The sequence below is a fragment of the Triturus cristatus genome, chromosome 1_2 (genome assembly GCF_964204655.1).
Source record: "Triturus cristatus chromosome 1_2, aTriCri1.1, whole genome shotgun sequence".
Lineage (NCBI taxonomy): Eukaryota > Metazoa > Chordata > Amphibia > Caudata > Salamandridae > Triturus > Triturus cristatus.
This window is the reverse complement of record NC_140580.1, coordinates 22,814,100-22,830,296: the sequence shown is the minus strand read 5'-3', so window position 1 is coordinate 22,830,296 and position 16,197 is coordinate 22,814,100. Positions and strand designations below refer to the sequence as shown.

Here is a 16,197-nt window from a genome sequence, read left to right as displayed (position 1 = left end):
CGTGCCGTCTGATTCGAATCAGTAGTCGGAATCAGATTTTGGGGGCCCGTAGTGGGCCCCCTTGCACCCAGAGCCTTCCCAATCGGATCTGTGGGGGCACCCATGGCTCCCCCTTACCAGCCATGCACGGTGTGGTAGGCACTAGGGGGTGCTAACCACAGGGTGCCCAATTTTCCCCAGCCACCCCTTTCTTCAATGGGAGCCTATGCATTCGGACAGCACATAGGCTCCCATTGAAGTCAATAGGGGTCCGACCGAATCGTATCTGGAAGCATTTGGATGCATCGTAATCGGTTGGTCGGACTCTCCCAATCAGAGTCGGTTGGAAACCATTCCCAAACCGATTTGGTCGTAATGATTTCCAAACCACATCATAATCGGGCCCTTAGGTCTGGTTTTTCACCCACCGGAACCAATGTGGGACTGACATCTTTGTATTTTTTACTCAAGGGTTTTTACTGATGTCCACTTCCTCAGCTAGACTCGAGAGGTAAGAGCTCTGGGGTGCATTCCTATCACTCTCAATCTTAACTTTCCCTTTCACGACCATCAGGTCATTTTGTCATCTTTTCCACCAGATGCTGCTTCAGAGGCAAAATCATGGTCATGGAAGCGGCCAGTCACTTTTGACAGTGTTGAAAGGACTTGAACTCATGCCCCTTGGCACGCGACCTGTAGGTCCAGAAATGGGTGGACAATGAAGAGAGGTTGAGTTTGGAGCCGCATTTGAAACTGGGTCAGCGGTTCACAGATGTCCGAGGGGTCCTTTGACAATGTGATATTGCATTACTCAGATATAATATTATTCAGGTATCCAAGTACCGAGATTAAGACATGCTGCTTTCAGTACATTCCAAAATATGTGAGGATTGGGATGTCGAGGTGATGCCAGGGTGACTTTAGGTAACATCCGCTGGTCTCGCCAGTACTTAATACCTCTCCCTCCTGTCTCCCCAGGATGGCTTCATCTTCGTTCCACTCCATTGGTTGGATTGGATTTAGCATCAGAAGTCTGCATAAGGGGAAGAGCACATAATGGTCCCTTCTAAAGAGGAATTAGGTCTCAGAGATGACCACAAAGGGGAAATCCAGTGTGAAGAGAGCTTTGGAAAAACTGTAACAGACAGCTTCTCTTTGTTAGTTGGGTAATGCCTCAAATGCATACTGTGACAAGGAATGGAGAAGACTATCAGCATCTTATGCAGAAATTATACAAATAACAATAACGGCACATACAAATGTATGTAAAACTGCTTATCCCACTAGGAAATACCAAATACCCACAGTACAATGAGCATATTCATTCAGAGGTTCACTGTATCGCAAACCCACTCTGAACTTTAGAAGCACTCGCTATCTTTAAAATACATAGTATTTAGAGGTTCTCTATAGTTTACGATTACTGAAATGTTCAGGCTACAATAAATTAACACTGATCGTACGTATGAGTTCCAGTGAATTCACCATGCAAGCCGCACAGAGTTCCCTCATTAAATTTATACGTAAGTTTTCGTTTCACCTTAATGATTTCCCCAGTTTGAGAGTAAGTCCTTAAGGCTCGTGCCATTTTCTGGTAAGTCATGGGTTTACGGTTTCCCTTCCGCAACCCCCAGATTTCTGCAAGTTTTTCTTTGTTCTTCGAGGAAAACTGAAAGATTCCATTTGAAGACTGCACCCACCAGATACAGTGTCGCATGTCTGGATCCAGTAGCATTTCAAACAGAAACTTGAACAGCCGTGGCCTCTTTTTACCTAGGATGAAAAACAGAGGATAATACATCAGAACAATGTGGCGCTCTTCGAAACACTGAACAGAATGCTGTTCAAAATCCCCCAAATGACTAAAGGAAATATCAGCGATTAAAACACGTTTTGCCTTTTACAATATAACTAGGGCCACTGTAATTATTCCTTTTTGCAACAGTTTACTGCAGAATTATATATGTGTCGCATTTGGCACATAATCCAACATCAGCTGCATAATCCGTAGATTTTAACCAAAAGAATTTGCTTCTAGCTCCAACAGAACGAAAATGACTAAAAACGCAGGAACACATTGCCGCTAAGTGGAAGGACACTCGCAAAGGTTGTCTGGTTAGCTTTTTTGTCACTTATTGATGTATTTGGGTGTTATTGATTAAGTGATGTGAAATATTTGCCCAGACAGTGTTGGCATGTGTACCAAGCATTTGCAATGCAAATAGGTCTCGCATTTGTGAGTTAGAGCTATTCACATTGTAAATGGCAATGTTTTTTACCTACACCGTTTCTTTTTGGAGTGAATATATGTAGTGTGCAAACACCCTTGGAACGGTCCTGCACTTCGTAATAAATATATTGAAAAAGACGCAAAGTGTGGAATGTGTCAACAATTGCTTGGCACGTACCTCATGGGTGAAGTGTCGCCACACATGCACACCGTGGTGCTTTACTAATGCGAAACTCATTAATAAAAGAAGTGCTGACAGACTAACTAACGCAATCCGGATCGGAGCATGTGAATCCAAATCTCGGCTTCTCTTTCATTTTCTAGACTATTTGACTCTCTCTCCTGTGTGTTGGTTATCCCCAAACACTTGGAGGCAATGAAGTTTGCCAAGGGGGCGGGGGGTCATGAAAATTTATTAATTGCCTAGTTGTCAATGGTCGCCCGGTGCTATTAGTTAAAAGTGTGCAGCTTTCATTAAGATATTAAGAGTACTTTACTCGCATCTATGAGAAAATCGACATTAACTAAACAAAATGGCACAATGTGTGTCCGTTTTCACAGTGTTTTAGACAGTACTGGTTGCTTAGTTTCATTGCATTCATTTTTGTATTAACTCTTTTACACAGCATCCAAAGTAGGTTACCTAAACCCCAAAGCCCCGAGTTGTTAAATGACCCATAGAAGGGAGTGTTTTACAGTTGAGCAAATGTGTCCAAATGTAATTTTGGTAGTGCCATGGAATGATCAGCCAATGAGGTACTCGAGCAGGTATTTAACTACACGTTCAAAATGTACGGTATTGTGACTGTTTGGTTGTACACAACCACCTCTCTGAATGCGTTTATTAACACAGAGCTTCATCTACCAGACAGTGCTCACAGAGGGCCGACTTAAGCACAGAACAAAATGTATTCATTTATCCTGAGTGTGAAGTCACCCGGAAGGCTTAGGTGCCCGCCCGGAGAGGCTAGGGATCCCAGCGCTTCTACAGACTCTGCCGTGCTACTCTGCACCAGCAGGGCCCAGCTCAGAATCTGCCGCTTCTGCTAATAGGTGAGGGTGATGAGGTTGGGGCATGTGGGAGTTGCCGGCAGATTAAGGATATTGAAAGTGATGATTCTGACTTGAGACAATGGAGACTGTCTTTGTCTGTTTGTCTGCACCAGTCTATTTCTCTACCATCTACCGGGCTCACTGTCATGTATCCATTCATCTCTCTTTGTTAGAGATGCGGGAGCCAATATATTAATTAACAGGTAGAGCCAGCCGGAGACGAGCCAAGCGTGTACAAGCCAGTGGGCGAGCCGTGAAAATGATCGGCATGTTAATTATACAGTAAACATGATGTAAATGTGCGATAATGTCTTCAGAATTAAAAAAAGTGCATTTCTTTAGCGCGTCACCTCAGTACACAAGATTATAGCACTGAATTGAGAGGAAGTTATTAAAAGTGCTTGTTTTAAGCAGGAGTTAAAACACTGCCGCTCCTCCCGCCCGACAACAATGCCATTTGTGAACTAAGAGGCATCAGTTGCCATGCATACCCTGAATGTTGCCTAGAGTCTTATTATATTTAGAGTAACATTAAATTCTACTTCATTAAACACGATAAGTTTTTGAACAGGAGTGGGAGTGGGGGCGGTGAGAAGTCACAGACTGAGGGAGGGGGCAGTGGGGAGACAGGAAAGAAAATAGTGTTAGGAGTAAAGGGGCCAAAAGCTGTTGAAGGATACAAATGATGAATGAGGAGGGACTAACAAGCCTCAAACCAATCGGAAGGCCGCATTCAAGACAAAAGACAATGGGCAGAGTGGGCGGAGCTTCCACGAAGCTTCCACACTACCGTATATACTGCATGCCTCGCAAAGTGATGTCAGCGTATTCGCGCTGCAACGCTAGGTGAGACCTAAAAATGGCAGAATAATAAAGTAATAATATCGCAAAATGTGCTGCACTACACCACATAATTTGTCTTTTCTTGCTGCCCAATTTAGTCACACATACCACATAATCGGATCCTTCCCTTCCACATAATTCCTGTATTCCAGACTATAAAAGACTGGTCCACTTTAAAAGATATACTACCCTGTGGGGAAGGACACTTCTGACCTCTCCCTCCAACAACCACCCAGCTCCTAAAAACAAAAAAAAGTTGGGAAGTCACCCATAAACAAACGTTTGAAACGAGCAATTTAAGATTATCAGAAATACATCGTTGCAATACGAATAGGAAACAGATGTTACTTTGTGCACTTTTTTATTTTTTTTCTAGTCACCTAAGGAGCTTTCTGACCCGTTATAAAGTCTCTTAACTGATCCTATTCTTAGTTAATTGGTACCTTAACGCTGGGCAAAGAAGAAAGGAACAGTAATGACAAATATTATCAGATGATCAACACAAACTGAATGCATTGTCTAAACAAGCATTTGCAATGCAATCGGCCAGGTCTTTGGGACCTTATATCAGCCCTGGGCGTAGTGGGCGTAGTGAGGCTACGTGAAGCATTACAGAGGGGGGTCAAATCTACGCCCACCCGCACACTCCGCGTAGCCCCACTACGCGCCACCCGCCTTCCTCCCACCCTCATTTTACAATTACTTATAAACAATACATAAAGAAAATTACTTACCTGAGCTGCCACGTCCCGGGACTCCATCTTGCTGCTTCCTGGATAGCTTCTTCCTCACGAATGCGCGGGCGCCCACGCATTTCTCGGTAGAAATGCGCGGGCTCCATTCGTGAGGAGGAAGCTATCCAGGAAGCAGCAAGATGGAGCCCCGGGACGCGGCAGCTCAGGCAAGTAATTTTCTTTATGTAATGTTTATAAGTAATTGTAAAATGAGGGCAGGAGGGATGCGGGCGGCGGGCAACTCTGCTCCGCCGCAGGATGTGCGTAGTCTGCCCCCGCTACGCCTACTTTGCGAAGCGCGACGTGGGCAGTACTATGCACACTCCGTGGGCGGAGCGGAGCACTGCGCCCACCCTTACCTCATATGTATTTATCTATGCAGCACATTAGCCTGGGTGCTGAAACAGCTACTGGTGTTTAACATAGAGGGAAAGTTAGCACCAAACTGCGTGACACACCAGGTATTATTTTTGTTTTTTAAAACATAAATAAAAGGCATTGTCAATTACAATGCCAATAGCTTAAACTCACGTAAATGCGTGATCTATTGCATTGCAAATGCTTGTTAAAACTTCATCACCGGCAAGACCTGGCCCACTTAAACCCCTTTATACATGCCAACATTTATTGTGTAATGTAAATGGTAGCATGCACGGTGATAAAGTGACGTGATCAGTCAAGCCCCCTTTCGTACCACTTGTAAAAATCAGCATGTGTGAAAGCATGTGTTGGCGCCACCAAGCCAGGCTATTGGCTTTGTCAAGTGCTCCCCTTTATTAGCAAGTGTCCCAGTTATACACATTATCCCCATTATATGAGTATTTATCCAAATTCAATAGGTTTCAGGTTGCTGATATTTTCATCTTTGGTTAACTAATTTAACTTCATTTTTGGTATACCTGGTATCTTTTGGATTCCAATGGGGTAAATACTTCACTAATAATGGATTTTTTTGGTTATCAAATAATTTAGAACTTGGTTGTGTTCTTTCCAAGCAGTTTTCAAAGGAAGAGAAGTTTTGAATCCGGGGACCAATTTTCAGAGGCCACTAAAGTGAAGCAGAGTCATCTGGGGCGCTTCCATTGGTGCAGTAGGTGCAGTGACACCGTGGCCCAGAGACCAGAGTGGCCCTTTAGCCCAGATTATTGCTGAATGTACTAGTCCAAGCAGGGGCCTATTTTTTTGCCTTGCCCTAGGGCCCATGACACACTGGCCATGCCACTGAGTAACACACCAAAATAGTAGAGAAAAACAAGTGGTAGGATTGTAGACTGGTGAATACAACCTACAGACTGTGGGAAAAAGAAGCCCCGAACAGAAACAGAGGGGGGGGGGGGGGGTGCAATTTAGAACCGTGACCAGGAAGCAGAGACAGTGTTAAGGGGCATAAGGTAGCCTTCTATAAACCAAAAGTCACCGACCTCGACCCCCCCCTCCCACCTTCCCCCTTCCCTGGAGCGTCCCGCCTGGACAAGGCATTCCTAGATCTGTTGAGCGAAATGTTATCATTAATTTGCCAAACTGCGCATTAGGCGAGCATCACTTAAAATGTTTGCGTGACTTCACTGAAAGTTGCAATATGGTGACCTATCGCGAGAAAGATGGCGAGAGTGCGATCGATCGACAGTTATTGAGTGGCAGAGGGGAGGGAGAAAGCTGGAGAGGACTGACCTATATGGAGAGAGGGGAGCTGGGCAGAGAGCGTTACTCTGGATGACGCGATTAGGGTGGTTTCATTGTACCGGAAGGAATAGAGGGTGTGTATATAGAAATATATGAAGAGAAGATCTCGAACGAGAGAGAAACGGAGAGAGAGGGGGAAAGAAAGTGAGAGACATGCAGATAGAGTGAAAGGAGGAGCAACGGGTGGTTATAGAGAGCTAAAGAAAAAGAGAGAAAGGCTAATGAGAGTGGATACAGGTGCAGCGAAATGAGATTGGGTGCCTAAGAAAGGGTGGGAAAGAGTATATAAAATGAAGAAATAGATATATGGAGGAGAGGAAACGGAGAGAGCTAAATAGGAAAGAAAGAGTCGTAAGAAGCACCGGGGTAGAGAGAGGGGTGACTAAGGTAGAAGGGAAAATGTTCATTCTTGTTATGTATATATGAGTGTACTAATTGCAGGTTGTGCAAACACACTTAACATGTGGAGTGTTTATAACCACACCAGATAACAAACCCTTCATGTGCATAGGTGTTGTGGAAAAGAGAGGCCTCTGCATTCTATTCATCCTTAAGTGAGTTTGAACGTCATCAGGAGGGGCGTGGTTGTAAGTAGTGCAGGCACTGGCGCCGAGGAGTATGAGGAGGCCACTGCACCCCACTTATAACTGATTTTTGTAACTTATACACTTGGTAATGGGGCCCCATTGCCCTTGCTTACATAATGGTCCATGGCAACTAAGTACGTCATTGATCATCAGCAGACACATTTGTTACCTGGCCCCAAGAGGAAGGGACCTGTGGCACAGGCAGCCATTTTTACACTCACCCAGGCCACGAATGCCATTTTCAGATGCGCACATCTATGACCGGAAGCAGCGGCCTGGGAGACAACCACCCAATTATACCATGCTTTCAGCGTGCCTGAGCCAAGTAAGCACAGTGCTTTTCATTTCTATATTTTTTTTTAAAAAACGATGACAATTCCACCTATACACTGCATTACATTTATTATTATTGTTGTTAATATGATAATCAGTATTATTATCATCAACAGTAGATCAGAAAGACACACAATTACTCAATGAAACTTGCAGCGTGCTTATTGTAACAAGTCAAGAGTTAAAAAATAGAACAAAAACAAAAAGTCTGGAAAAAGACCGTTGGCCTCTGACTGAACTGTGATTGAATCCAGCATACACCAACACAGTGACTAATCGGCACCCTGGTGGCCGGGAGTAATCTCAACTCAGGGGTGGTACAAATCCGAATAAATAAAATACCTCCGTGGGAGCCCGTGCAGGCTGCCAGCAATGCGCCGGAACTAAAAATAGAGAGCTGAGGACGTGGCGTGTCACCTCTTCCTGGTATGTAAAGTTTTTCGCAACCGAGTTCTGCTCTTTCCAAGGTCCTGAATATTTAGAGCAGATTTTGAAAGAAAAACAGGCCCGGAGTGCGAAACGTTAATTTTGTGTTTTGTTCTCATCCGATTGATACCATAGGTTACGTTTGAACGTCAGTCAAGGGCACTCTGCTGTGGAGAGAAAGGAGGTGGGAGAGCCGGGGGGGGGGGGGGGGGGGGGGGGGGGGGGGGGATAACTTGCTCTTGACAAAACACTTTATTCTTTCAGGGCAAAATAACGTGTGCTATTGCTATGCAATTTATAGTAGTTAGAAGGCTGAAAGGCTGAGTCAGCATTGTCCAGATTCGAACAAGTGAATTGGAGGCTTAAAACAGATTCTTCCTTGGCAGCCCCTCGCGCTTGCCCATGCCAACCCCTGCGCAATGCCCGTGCCGCTACTGTTCCCAATTCATACTCCGCTTGCAGCAGAACAGCACTGTTGCTTTTTTACAGCCTGGACCCACGTCCACATCACCAGCTTAATAGCTCGGTGCTGCGTTATCCCTGCTTTCTTTAATCACTAACAAGGGCAAGTCAAACGGCAAACTATCCTCATCAAAGGCATCGGGTGGCACTAATGCGGGGCATTTGCCGCTGAGAATGCCAGCCCCGGATAAACAGACAGCGCTTGGCAGGGGGCGGGGCTATGTACACGCGAAGTAAGTGCACGAACGGGAGTGCAGGTGGGAGGGGCTGAGAAAGACAGACTGCGGTGGGGGGGGGTAGGGGAACAAAATAGTGCCTGAAGTAAAGGGGCCAGCAGCCATGGCAGGATACAAATGACGACATGGTCGTCATGAGGCGGGACTAACAAGCATGAAACCTATCGGAAGGCTGCATTGAGGAAATAAGCCAATAAGAAATATGGGCGGAGCTTCCACAAAGCTTCCCCACTATAGTGAACACTGCATGCCTCGCAAAGCGTGCAGCGCATGCGCACTGCAACGCTAGCCATGGCCTAAAAATGGTTTTAAAAAACCCAGACAAAACTTGCAGCAAGAAAGTGGTTTTCTAACAAAATAGAACACAAAAAGTTGCAACTACATAAAACAAGCATGTTTTTACATGTAAAAGCGTTGGTTTTGGTGTGTGCTGTAGCTGTACCTAGTCTGATGTTTCAAACTCATTGTTGCTGGCCTGCAGGAGCGTGTGTGGATTAATTAGGAAAAGAGGGTGCAGGGCTGGACTGGCCGTAGCGGGCATCGTGTATTTTCACGGGAGGGTGGAAGGGTGAGGGGCAGTTTTGCGGCAGTGGGGACCGTTTTTTGTTACTTTTGGACAGTTTTGCAGCGGTACTGCAATATCAGTCCCCAGAACTAAAATCTTCTCCAACAAGATTGCCAGGACCTAAATTTTATTAATTTTACCAAAGTTGATTTTCTAACTTAGTACTCCTACCACTCCGCGTTCCTCTCCCTTTTCACTGCCTTAAGCTCTGCTCATGAGCCCTGCTTGTATTTTAACATTATATGCCAGCCTGATTATAGGAAAATCTGAAGACCCCCCCCCCTTGCCCACCCTTCTCCAATCTTAATTACCAAGCTATGCCCTGTGCCTGGACCCCAGACGTCACCAATATGAGATTAGGGACATGCCCATGGCGATGCACCGTGCAAGGGCATTGGCTCTGATCTTGAAAACAACAATACGATGTCTGAGGTGCAGTTCGTTCAGAACACCAACTGTGAGTTCATAGCAATGAACAGTTTGTGTCATCGAACAGTTAGTGCAAAAGCTCCATGGTATGGATAGGAGCAGAGAAGTATGCAATAATACACTTGTGTGCGCTCGTTATCCATGCATACAGTGAAGCCATGTCAATGGCATGCATGTAAAGGCACACGTCCATTGTATACCTGCCCACGACATGCAAAGTGTGCATGTAAACACAGCTATGTCACAAATTGAATACAATTGCTGTAGTATCATAACAATATGCTGCATACTCAAAGCTGGAACACACTGGGCTCCAAAAGCACCCAGGGTTGTGTTAGCCCCAAAAATTGTGCATATTCAGTACTTTTATTTTTGTGAAAAGTTACCCAATGGCAATAAATAATGCACTATTGGGTTAGCTTGTTTCTCTGTGTACCACTCTTTCTGCCAGTGCTCCTGGTTTGGTGGAGTTTTACTGTAATAGAAAGCATTTGATTTCTGACCTTGACTCCAGTGCTCTCTTGTGGACAAATACATTATGTACATCATATTTTCAGCAACTAGAAAAATTGTACGTGTAGCATACTGGTTTGGATGCCTACAAATTAAGAACCAAGACAGGAGAATTGGTTTTGTCATCTTAAATTGGCACCAAAATTGAAAAGCACTGTAAACATTGTTATGTTGGGATATATTTAAGTGGTTGGTTGAAATAATATTCAAAAGTGACAAAGAGGAGCTAGTCGTGCCCGAACAATTCACCTCCACAAAATCATCTTTTGCACCAGCAAAAAAAAAAAAAAGAAATATTTAAAAAAGGCGTTTAAGCTCTGTTTGCTTCTTGGGTATGTTTTTAGTCATACTAATGGTTTGGGATAAGTTGGTGGGAGGGACAGGCAAGCAACGAATGGGGAAAGTGGCATTTTTGACTTTCACCTTTAGGCCCACTTCCAAGGGTTCAGGGCTGTGGTGTCACCATTTGGCAGGATAAACTCACAGATGGCAGAGTTCAGGTGCAGATACAAGGTTGCTGGAAGCCTGTTATTTCCTGGAGGCTAAAGATCAGGAGGCCAGCCAACTAGCCGTTGGAGTCACTCTGGTTTCAAGAAATGCAGGTTCAGTTCTTCTCCCCAGGCAAGAAGGTAGCGGGCCAGCAGTACCTTCAGTGCAGCAGTCCAGCAGAGTGGTTGCCCCACAGCATTCCTTCCTGGCAGAGTATTCACAGGTCCAGAAGTGTACTGTAGCGTGGTGTCTGAGGTCCTTCGTTTATACGTAGTTGTGCCTTTGAAGTGGGGAGAAGCTTCTAGAGGCAACCCTTTGAAGCGCACAGATGCCCGCCTTCCTTGCCCTGACTCCAGACTAACTGCAGGAGGAATGCAGCCCTTTGTGTGGAGACAGGATCCAGCCTATTCAGGTGTAAGTGAGACTGGACCCAGCTGCTTCCTCCCATCCTGCCCGTGATAGTCCACTCAGGCACACCTAAGCTACCATGGAGTGTGGCTGTCTAGCAGGAAAATACAAAGTCCAACTACAGGCAGCAAATGGCTAAGGCAAGAAAATACCAACTTTCTAAAAGTGGCATTATCAGAACTGAAATTTCAAGTCTGACTTCAGCATAAGTTAAGATTTTAAATTGTGATTCCAGAGACACCAAACTTCAAGAGGTTCTCTCTTCCCATTTGGAAATTACGCATAAAGTGCAAAAAGGCAACTCGGATATTATTCTATTGGAGGGCTATGCCTTGCAGTAGTGAAAAACAACTTTACTTTTTTTTCACTACCAGGAGACGTAAAACGTAAAAGTACATGTTAAGCTTTTTAAATACATTGCACCCTGCCCTAGGGGCTGCCTAAGGCCTACTTTACAGGTGACATGCGTATCAAAAAGGAAAGTTTGTGCCTGGAAAAAAGGTGGAAGCAGGAAGATGCCAGGAAGTGAGGATGCGGTGAGATAAGTGGGTCCAGTGCCGGGTTTGGGTGGATTAGTGTGTATGGGTTGGGGGGGTCATTTTCAGGGTTGGGGGGTTGAGTCGCTATCAGGGTAGGGGGGTCATTGTCAGGGCTGGGGGTGCTAGAGTCGTTTTGAAGGCTGGGGATTGGAGTTTGTTTTGAGGGAGGGGGTCATTTTCAAAGCAGGGGGGGGCGGGTGTGGTAGTTCAGGGCTGGGGAGAGTCGGGGTCATTTTTTTAATTAGGGGTTAGGGTGTTAGGCCTAAGGGCAGTGGAAGGTTTTGGGGTAGTTATAGGGCCAGCGCGGGGTGGGAGTAGTGTATGTTAAGTGACAGGATTTTAGGCCTCAAGAAGATGGAGGGGAAAGGGTAGTTGAGCTATATTTTCTAGGGCTTAAAGGAGGACGGGTAGTTTTTTTTAGGGCTCGGGGGTGGAGATTGGGGTACTTTTTTTTTAAAACAGCGATTACAGTTCACGGCCTAAGGGCAGTGGAAGGGGTTGGAGCCGTTTTAGGGACAGGGTGGGAGTGGGAGGGGGTGGGAGTATTTGAACCTCAGGGCGGGGGGGGCGGATAGGGGGTTTGTAGCTTAGGGTGGGGTTAGGTGAGTTCGCAACCTTAGCCACTTACACTCCTTTACCGTTCATGCCTTTACCACAAAATTGTGTTGTAAAGGCATGCGTTTTGAAGGAATGCTCAGTTAAGACTCATTCGCATTTCGGGCTGTGTGATTTATGTGTGCATGCCTCTATCATACAACCTGCACACACAGGCTCTGCTGTGGTAGGCCTGAAACATATTAAAATGGCTGCTTAAGGGGGTGCAAATCAGTGCTACAGGTTCACTAGTAGCATTTAATTTACCTGCCGTGGGCACATGTAGTGCACTTTACAAGGGTCTTATAAGTACATTAAATGTGCTAAATGGGTATGAGTCAATGTTGCCATGTTTTAGGGAAAGCGCATAAGCACTTGAACACTGGTTAGCAGTGGCAAAGTGCAGAGAGTCCTAAGGCCAGCAAATAAAAGCGGTCTGAAGGTAAAACATTAGGGGGGAAACCACACAGAGGGTGTTAGTAAGTATCCCACATTTGGCTGGAGGATTGCATTTCTCCAATTTTATAGTGTTGTGAATGAGCTTGCTATAAGTATATATTTGTAAACATTGTCTAACCCCTCCACAGTTTTCATAACTCTATTGCATTGTGTTTTCAATATCAGTGTTGAGCCAGTGTTTGTGAACCTTTAGACACCATGAAGAATGTTTCATGTACATAGCAAGTGGCCCTTGTTTTACCACTAAATTGTCTTTAATTACGGTTTTATTTTATATTGTTGTATTTATTTTTAAAGTTTTATAGCGCGCGAACCAGCCCCAAGCTAGGGTATCAGAGCGCTTTACAAAAGGCATACGGTGAAGACATTCAAAAGGGGAACATTGCATACAAAGAGACATACTCTGAAAGTAACAAGGAGTAACAGCATTGAGAGGACTTGTTCTGAGCAGTAAAACCATTCAAAGTTCGTGTAGGTTTTCACTTCTCGTGGCAGCAGTGGGAAGAAATGTTCTGAGCATTGCAAGACAGTTCAAGTTTGTGTAGGTCTTCAATTCACGGTCAGGTAACCCAAGGGTAGAGGGAGTTAGGGGTTGTAGTTCAGGGGTCGTGGTTGTGCGGATTTAAGGTAGGAATTTGCTCATCAGGTCTAATTTTGCTTCCTTTTTGAAGAGAGGCGTAGAGGAGATTTTTCTGATGTATGGTGGAAGAGAGTTCCATATCCTTGACGCTGCCCCGGAGAATGCTCTGTTGGAAGTTTTAGACTTTTTGAAACGTGAGGGTTTCAGAAGTAGATTGTTTGAGCTCCTTCAATGTCTGTTTCCTCCAGATAAGGTAAGTTTTTGGGCTAGGTACTGGGGGGTGTTGTGGTGTAATGCCTTGTGTGTGATGCAAGCCATTATTAGGTGGATTCGGGCTTCGTAGGGTAGCCAGTGGAGTGCTTTCAGATGTGGAGATATGTGGTCAAATTTGCTAGAACCTGTTATGAGTCTTGCTGCGGCATTGAGATAGGCTTTTAGAGAAGCGGTTGAGATTTTGGGAAGTCTAGCGAGGGTGGTACATCGGTATTCAAGCCTTGAAATAACGAACGACTGGACTGCAGATTTGAGGTCAGAATTCGAGAAAAGGTTTCATTTTTCTGAGATAGCGGAGGTGGAAGCGGGCATTTTTAGTCAATAAGTTGACGTGATATTGCATGTTGAGGTTCTTATCCAGAGTGATACCTAGTGATAAGGAGGAGTCTACTACAGTTGGTGTGCAATTCAACGCAGTGATCATTTTGATCCATTCCTTTGTCTCAGTGGAGTTCTTAGGGGGGGAAGATTAGGAGAAATTCTGTTTTTTGAGAGTTAAGCTTGAGGAAGTTGGTCGATAGCCATTGGACTGTCTTTGAGAGCTAGGTTCATTGTCCTGATCTCTTCGATAGAGGAGATCTTGATGTACAGTTGGATGTCATCTGCATACATGTGGAAGGAGATGTTCTCCTGCTGTAGTAGCTCGGTGAGTGGTTCGACGTATAGGTTGAATAACATGGGAGATAGTGTGGAGCCCTGAGGAACTCCCAGAAGGTTAGGGGAGGAAACGGAGAGATTGTTGTTGATCATGTACGATTGCGTTCTGTTTTCCAGGAAGGATTTGAACCACTGAAGGACTTTACCCGATAAACCCATCCTGTTTTCTAGTCTTCTTAGTAATTTGTCGTGATTGACCATATCGAAGGCTGATGAGAGGTCGAGTAGAACTAACAGGCAGGTTTTGTTGCAGTCAAGAGCTTGAAGGGCGTCATCTACTATGTGCAGGATGGCTGTTTCCGTGCTATGCCCAGGTCTGAAACCCGATTGGTGAATGTTCAGTAGATTGAAGTGCGAGATGTGTTGGTTCAGTTGTTGCTGAACACATTTTTCCAGGACCTTGGCTAGCATGGGAATGTTGGTTATTGGTCGGAAGTTGTTGGGGATCGGAGTTATCTGCTGTTGGTTTTTTCAGGATGGGGTGACTTGGCCTGTTTTTAGGCAATCTGGGATGTGACCTTGTGATAGTGAGGTTTGATGATTTTGGTCCAGAGAGGTGAGATGATATGGAAGAGGTGGGGTAAACAATTAGAGGGGACAGGGTTGTTAAAGTGGTTGTTAAGTTGGTCGTTGCTAAGATATTGGTGATGTCAAGGAGATCGTAAAGTTTAAACGTGGCCCAGCGAGAGTTATTTTTGGGTTGCGGTAGCTCTTGCAGTGCAGGAATTTTGGCTTGACTGCTCTTTGGAGTGGCTGAGTTGGATGCCGCCTCACTAAGTTAGAGTTGAAGGGAGTTAGTTTTAGCGGTGAAAAATGATGAGAATTCTACACTACTCAACTGTGATTTCGATGTTAGGAGTGAGGATTTGGCTAATTTGTTAGATTGTTGTTTCAGAATTTCGAAGAGTTTCTTTGGTCTATTTTTGACCTTGTCTAGTTCTGATCTGAAAGTCTTTTTTTGATTGTAGGATACGTTTATTGTAGGAGTTTCTCGATTTCAGGAGAAGTTTAAGATGATTGGGAAGTGCTGTTGCCTCCATTTCCGTTCCGTTGATCTAAGTTTGCGTCTCTCCTCATTTAAGGCTTCGCTGAACCATGGGTTTTTGTCTTTATCCGGAATTCTTTTGAGTTTTGGTGGAGCAGCTTGATCGAAGATTTCGGTCATTGAGGAGTTGTAGTGAGCTGTGACACGTTATTGGGGGGAGTGAGAGCCTTGTGTAAAGTTGATCTCCAGAATAAGAAACTCCAGGAGGCAATCCAAAAGTAGAGAAGGTTTATTCTCAAGTACAAAGTAAAAGACCACCAGTCCAGACAGCAGTTACCTTACAACTGCCTGGCATCAATCTCCAACCTCCCCAGCATTCTGTTGCTAAGCTATGACAAATAGAATGCAGGGCACAGCCCAGCAACACAGGCAAGGAAGATAAGAGTAATACACATAGGAAGGATAAGAACATTAGAAGATAAGTTAAATCACAACACATCTCCCTCCCCAAAACATATGAAAAAGGTTGCACACAGTAACTCATCTGACCTAGAGGAAAACAAACTGTACTAATGATAAGTAAGGAAAATTTAAGTATAACTTTGCAGAATAAACAAAGAGTGTAATTCCTCCAAGACATTTTATAGTCCTTGTGCCTGGACGGTCTGAATCTCAATCTTCGTTGACCTCCACAATTAGGAACTTTGCTGTGAAGTTCAGGTTTAGAGTCGTCATAGGATTTATCGAAAAACATGCGACTGTGTTCCCCTTTAGAAGCACCAGAACCTGGTTCCCATTTAACAAGTCGAGACATACTCCACACTTCACCAGAGTCTAAGACAACAACATTTTTCCTAACTTCCTTAATAATGAATGGACCGATAAATCGTGACTGTCCTTTCCTCAGGAGACCAGGTCTCTTGATTAACACTTCATCTCCCACTCTCCAATGTCTGAGAAAAGAGGAATGCCTCAAATCAAAGTTCTCTTTATATCTATCTTGGTATTGTTTCCGTCTTAAAACAACCTGTTCATCCATTTGTACATCCTTGATATTTAAATTTAGCCAGGCAGGACTTAACTTGTCATGTGGCTTCCTCCCTCTCAGAATAGAGAAAGGAGAGACTGATGTTAAACAAT

The 16,197-nt window shown here is 44.6% G+C and overlaps 1 protein-coding gene across 1 annotated transcript in view; it reads right to left on the bottom strand.

The window, feature by feature from the left end:
• Positions 1-865: 865 nt before the first annotated feature.
• Positions 866-16,197, bottom strand: part of LOC146866668 (transcription factor Spi-C-like) — a 107,449-nt gene continuing 92,117 nt past the window's right edge. Inside the window, exon 5 of the mRNA XM_085600179.1 lies at positions 866-1,752. Coding sequence (XP_085456305.1) covers positions 1,427-1,752 — 326 coding nt within the window. The 3' untranslated portion in view covers positions 866-1,426. The remainder of the gene's footprint in view (positions 1,753-16,197) is intronic.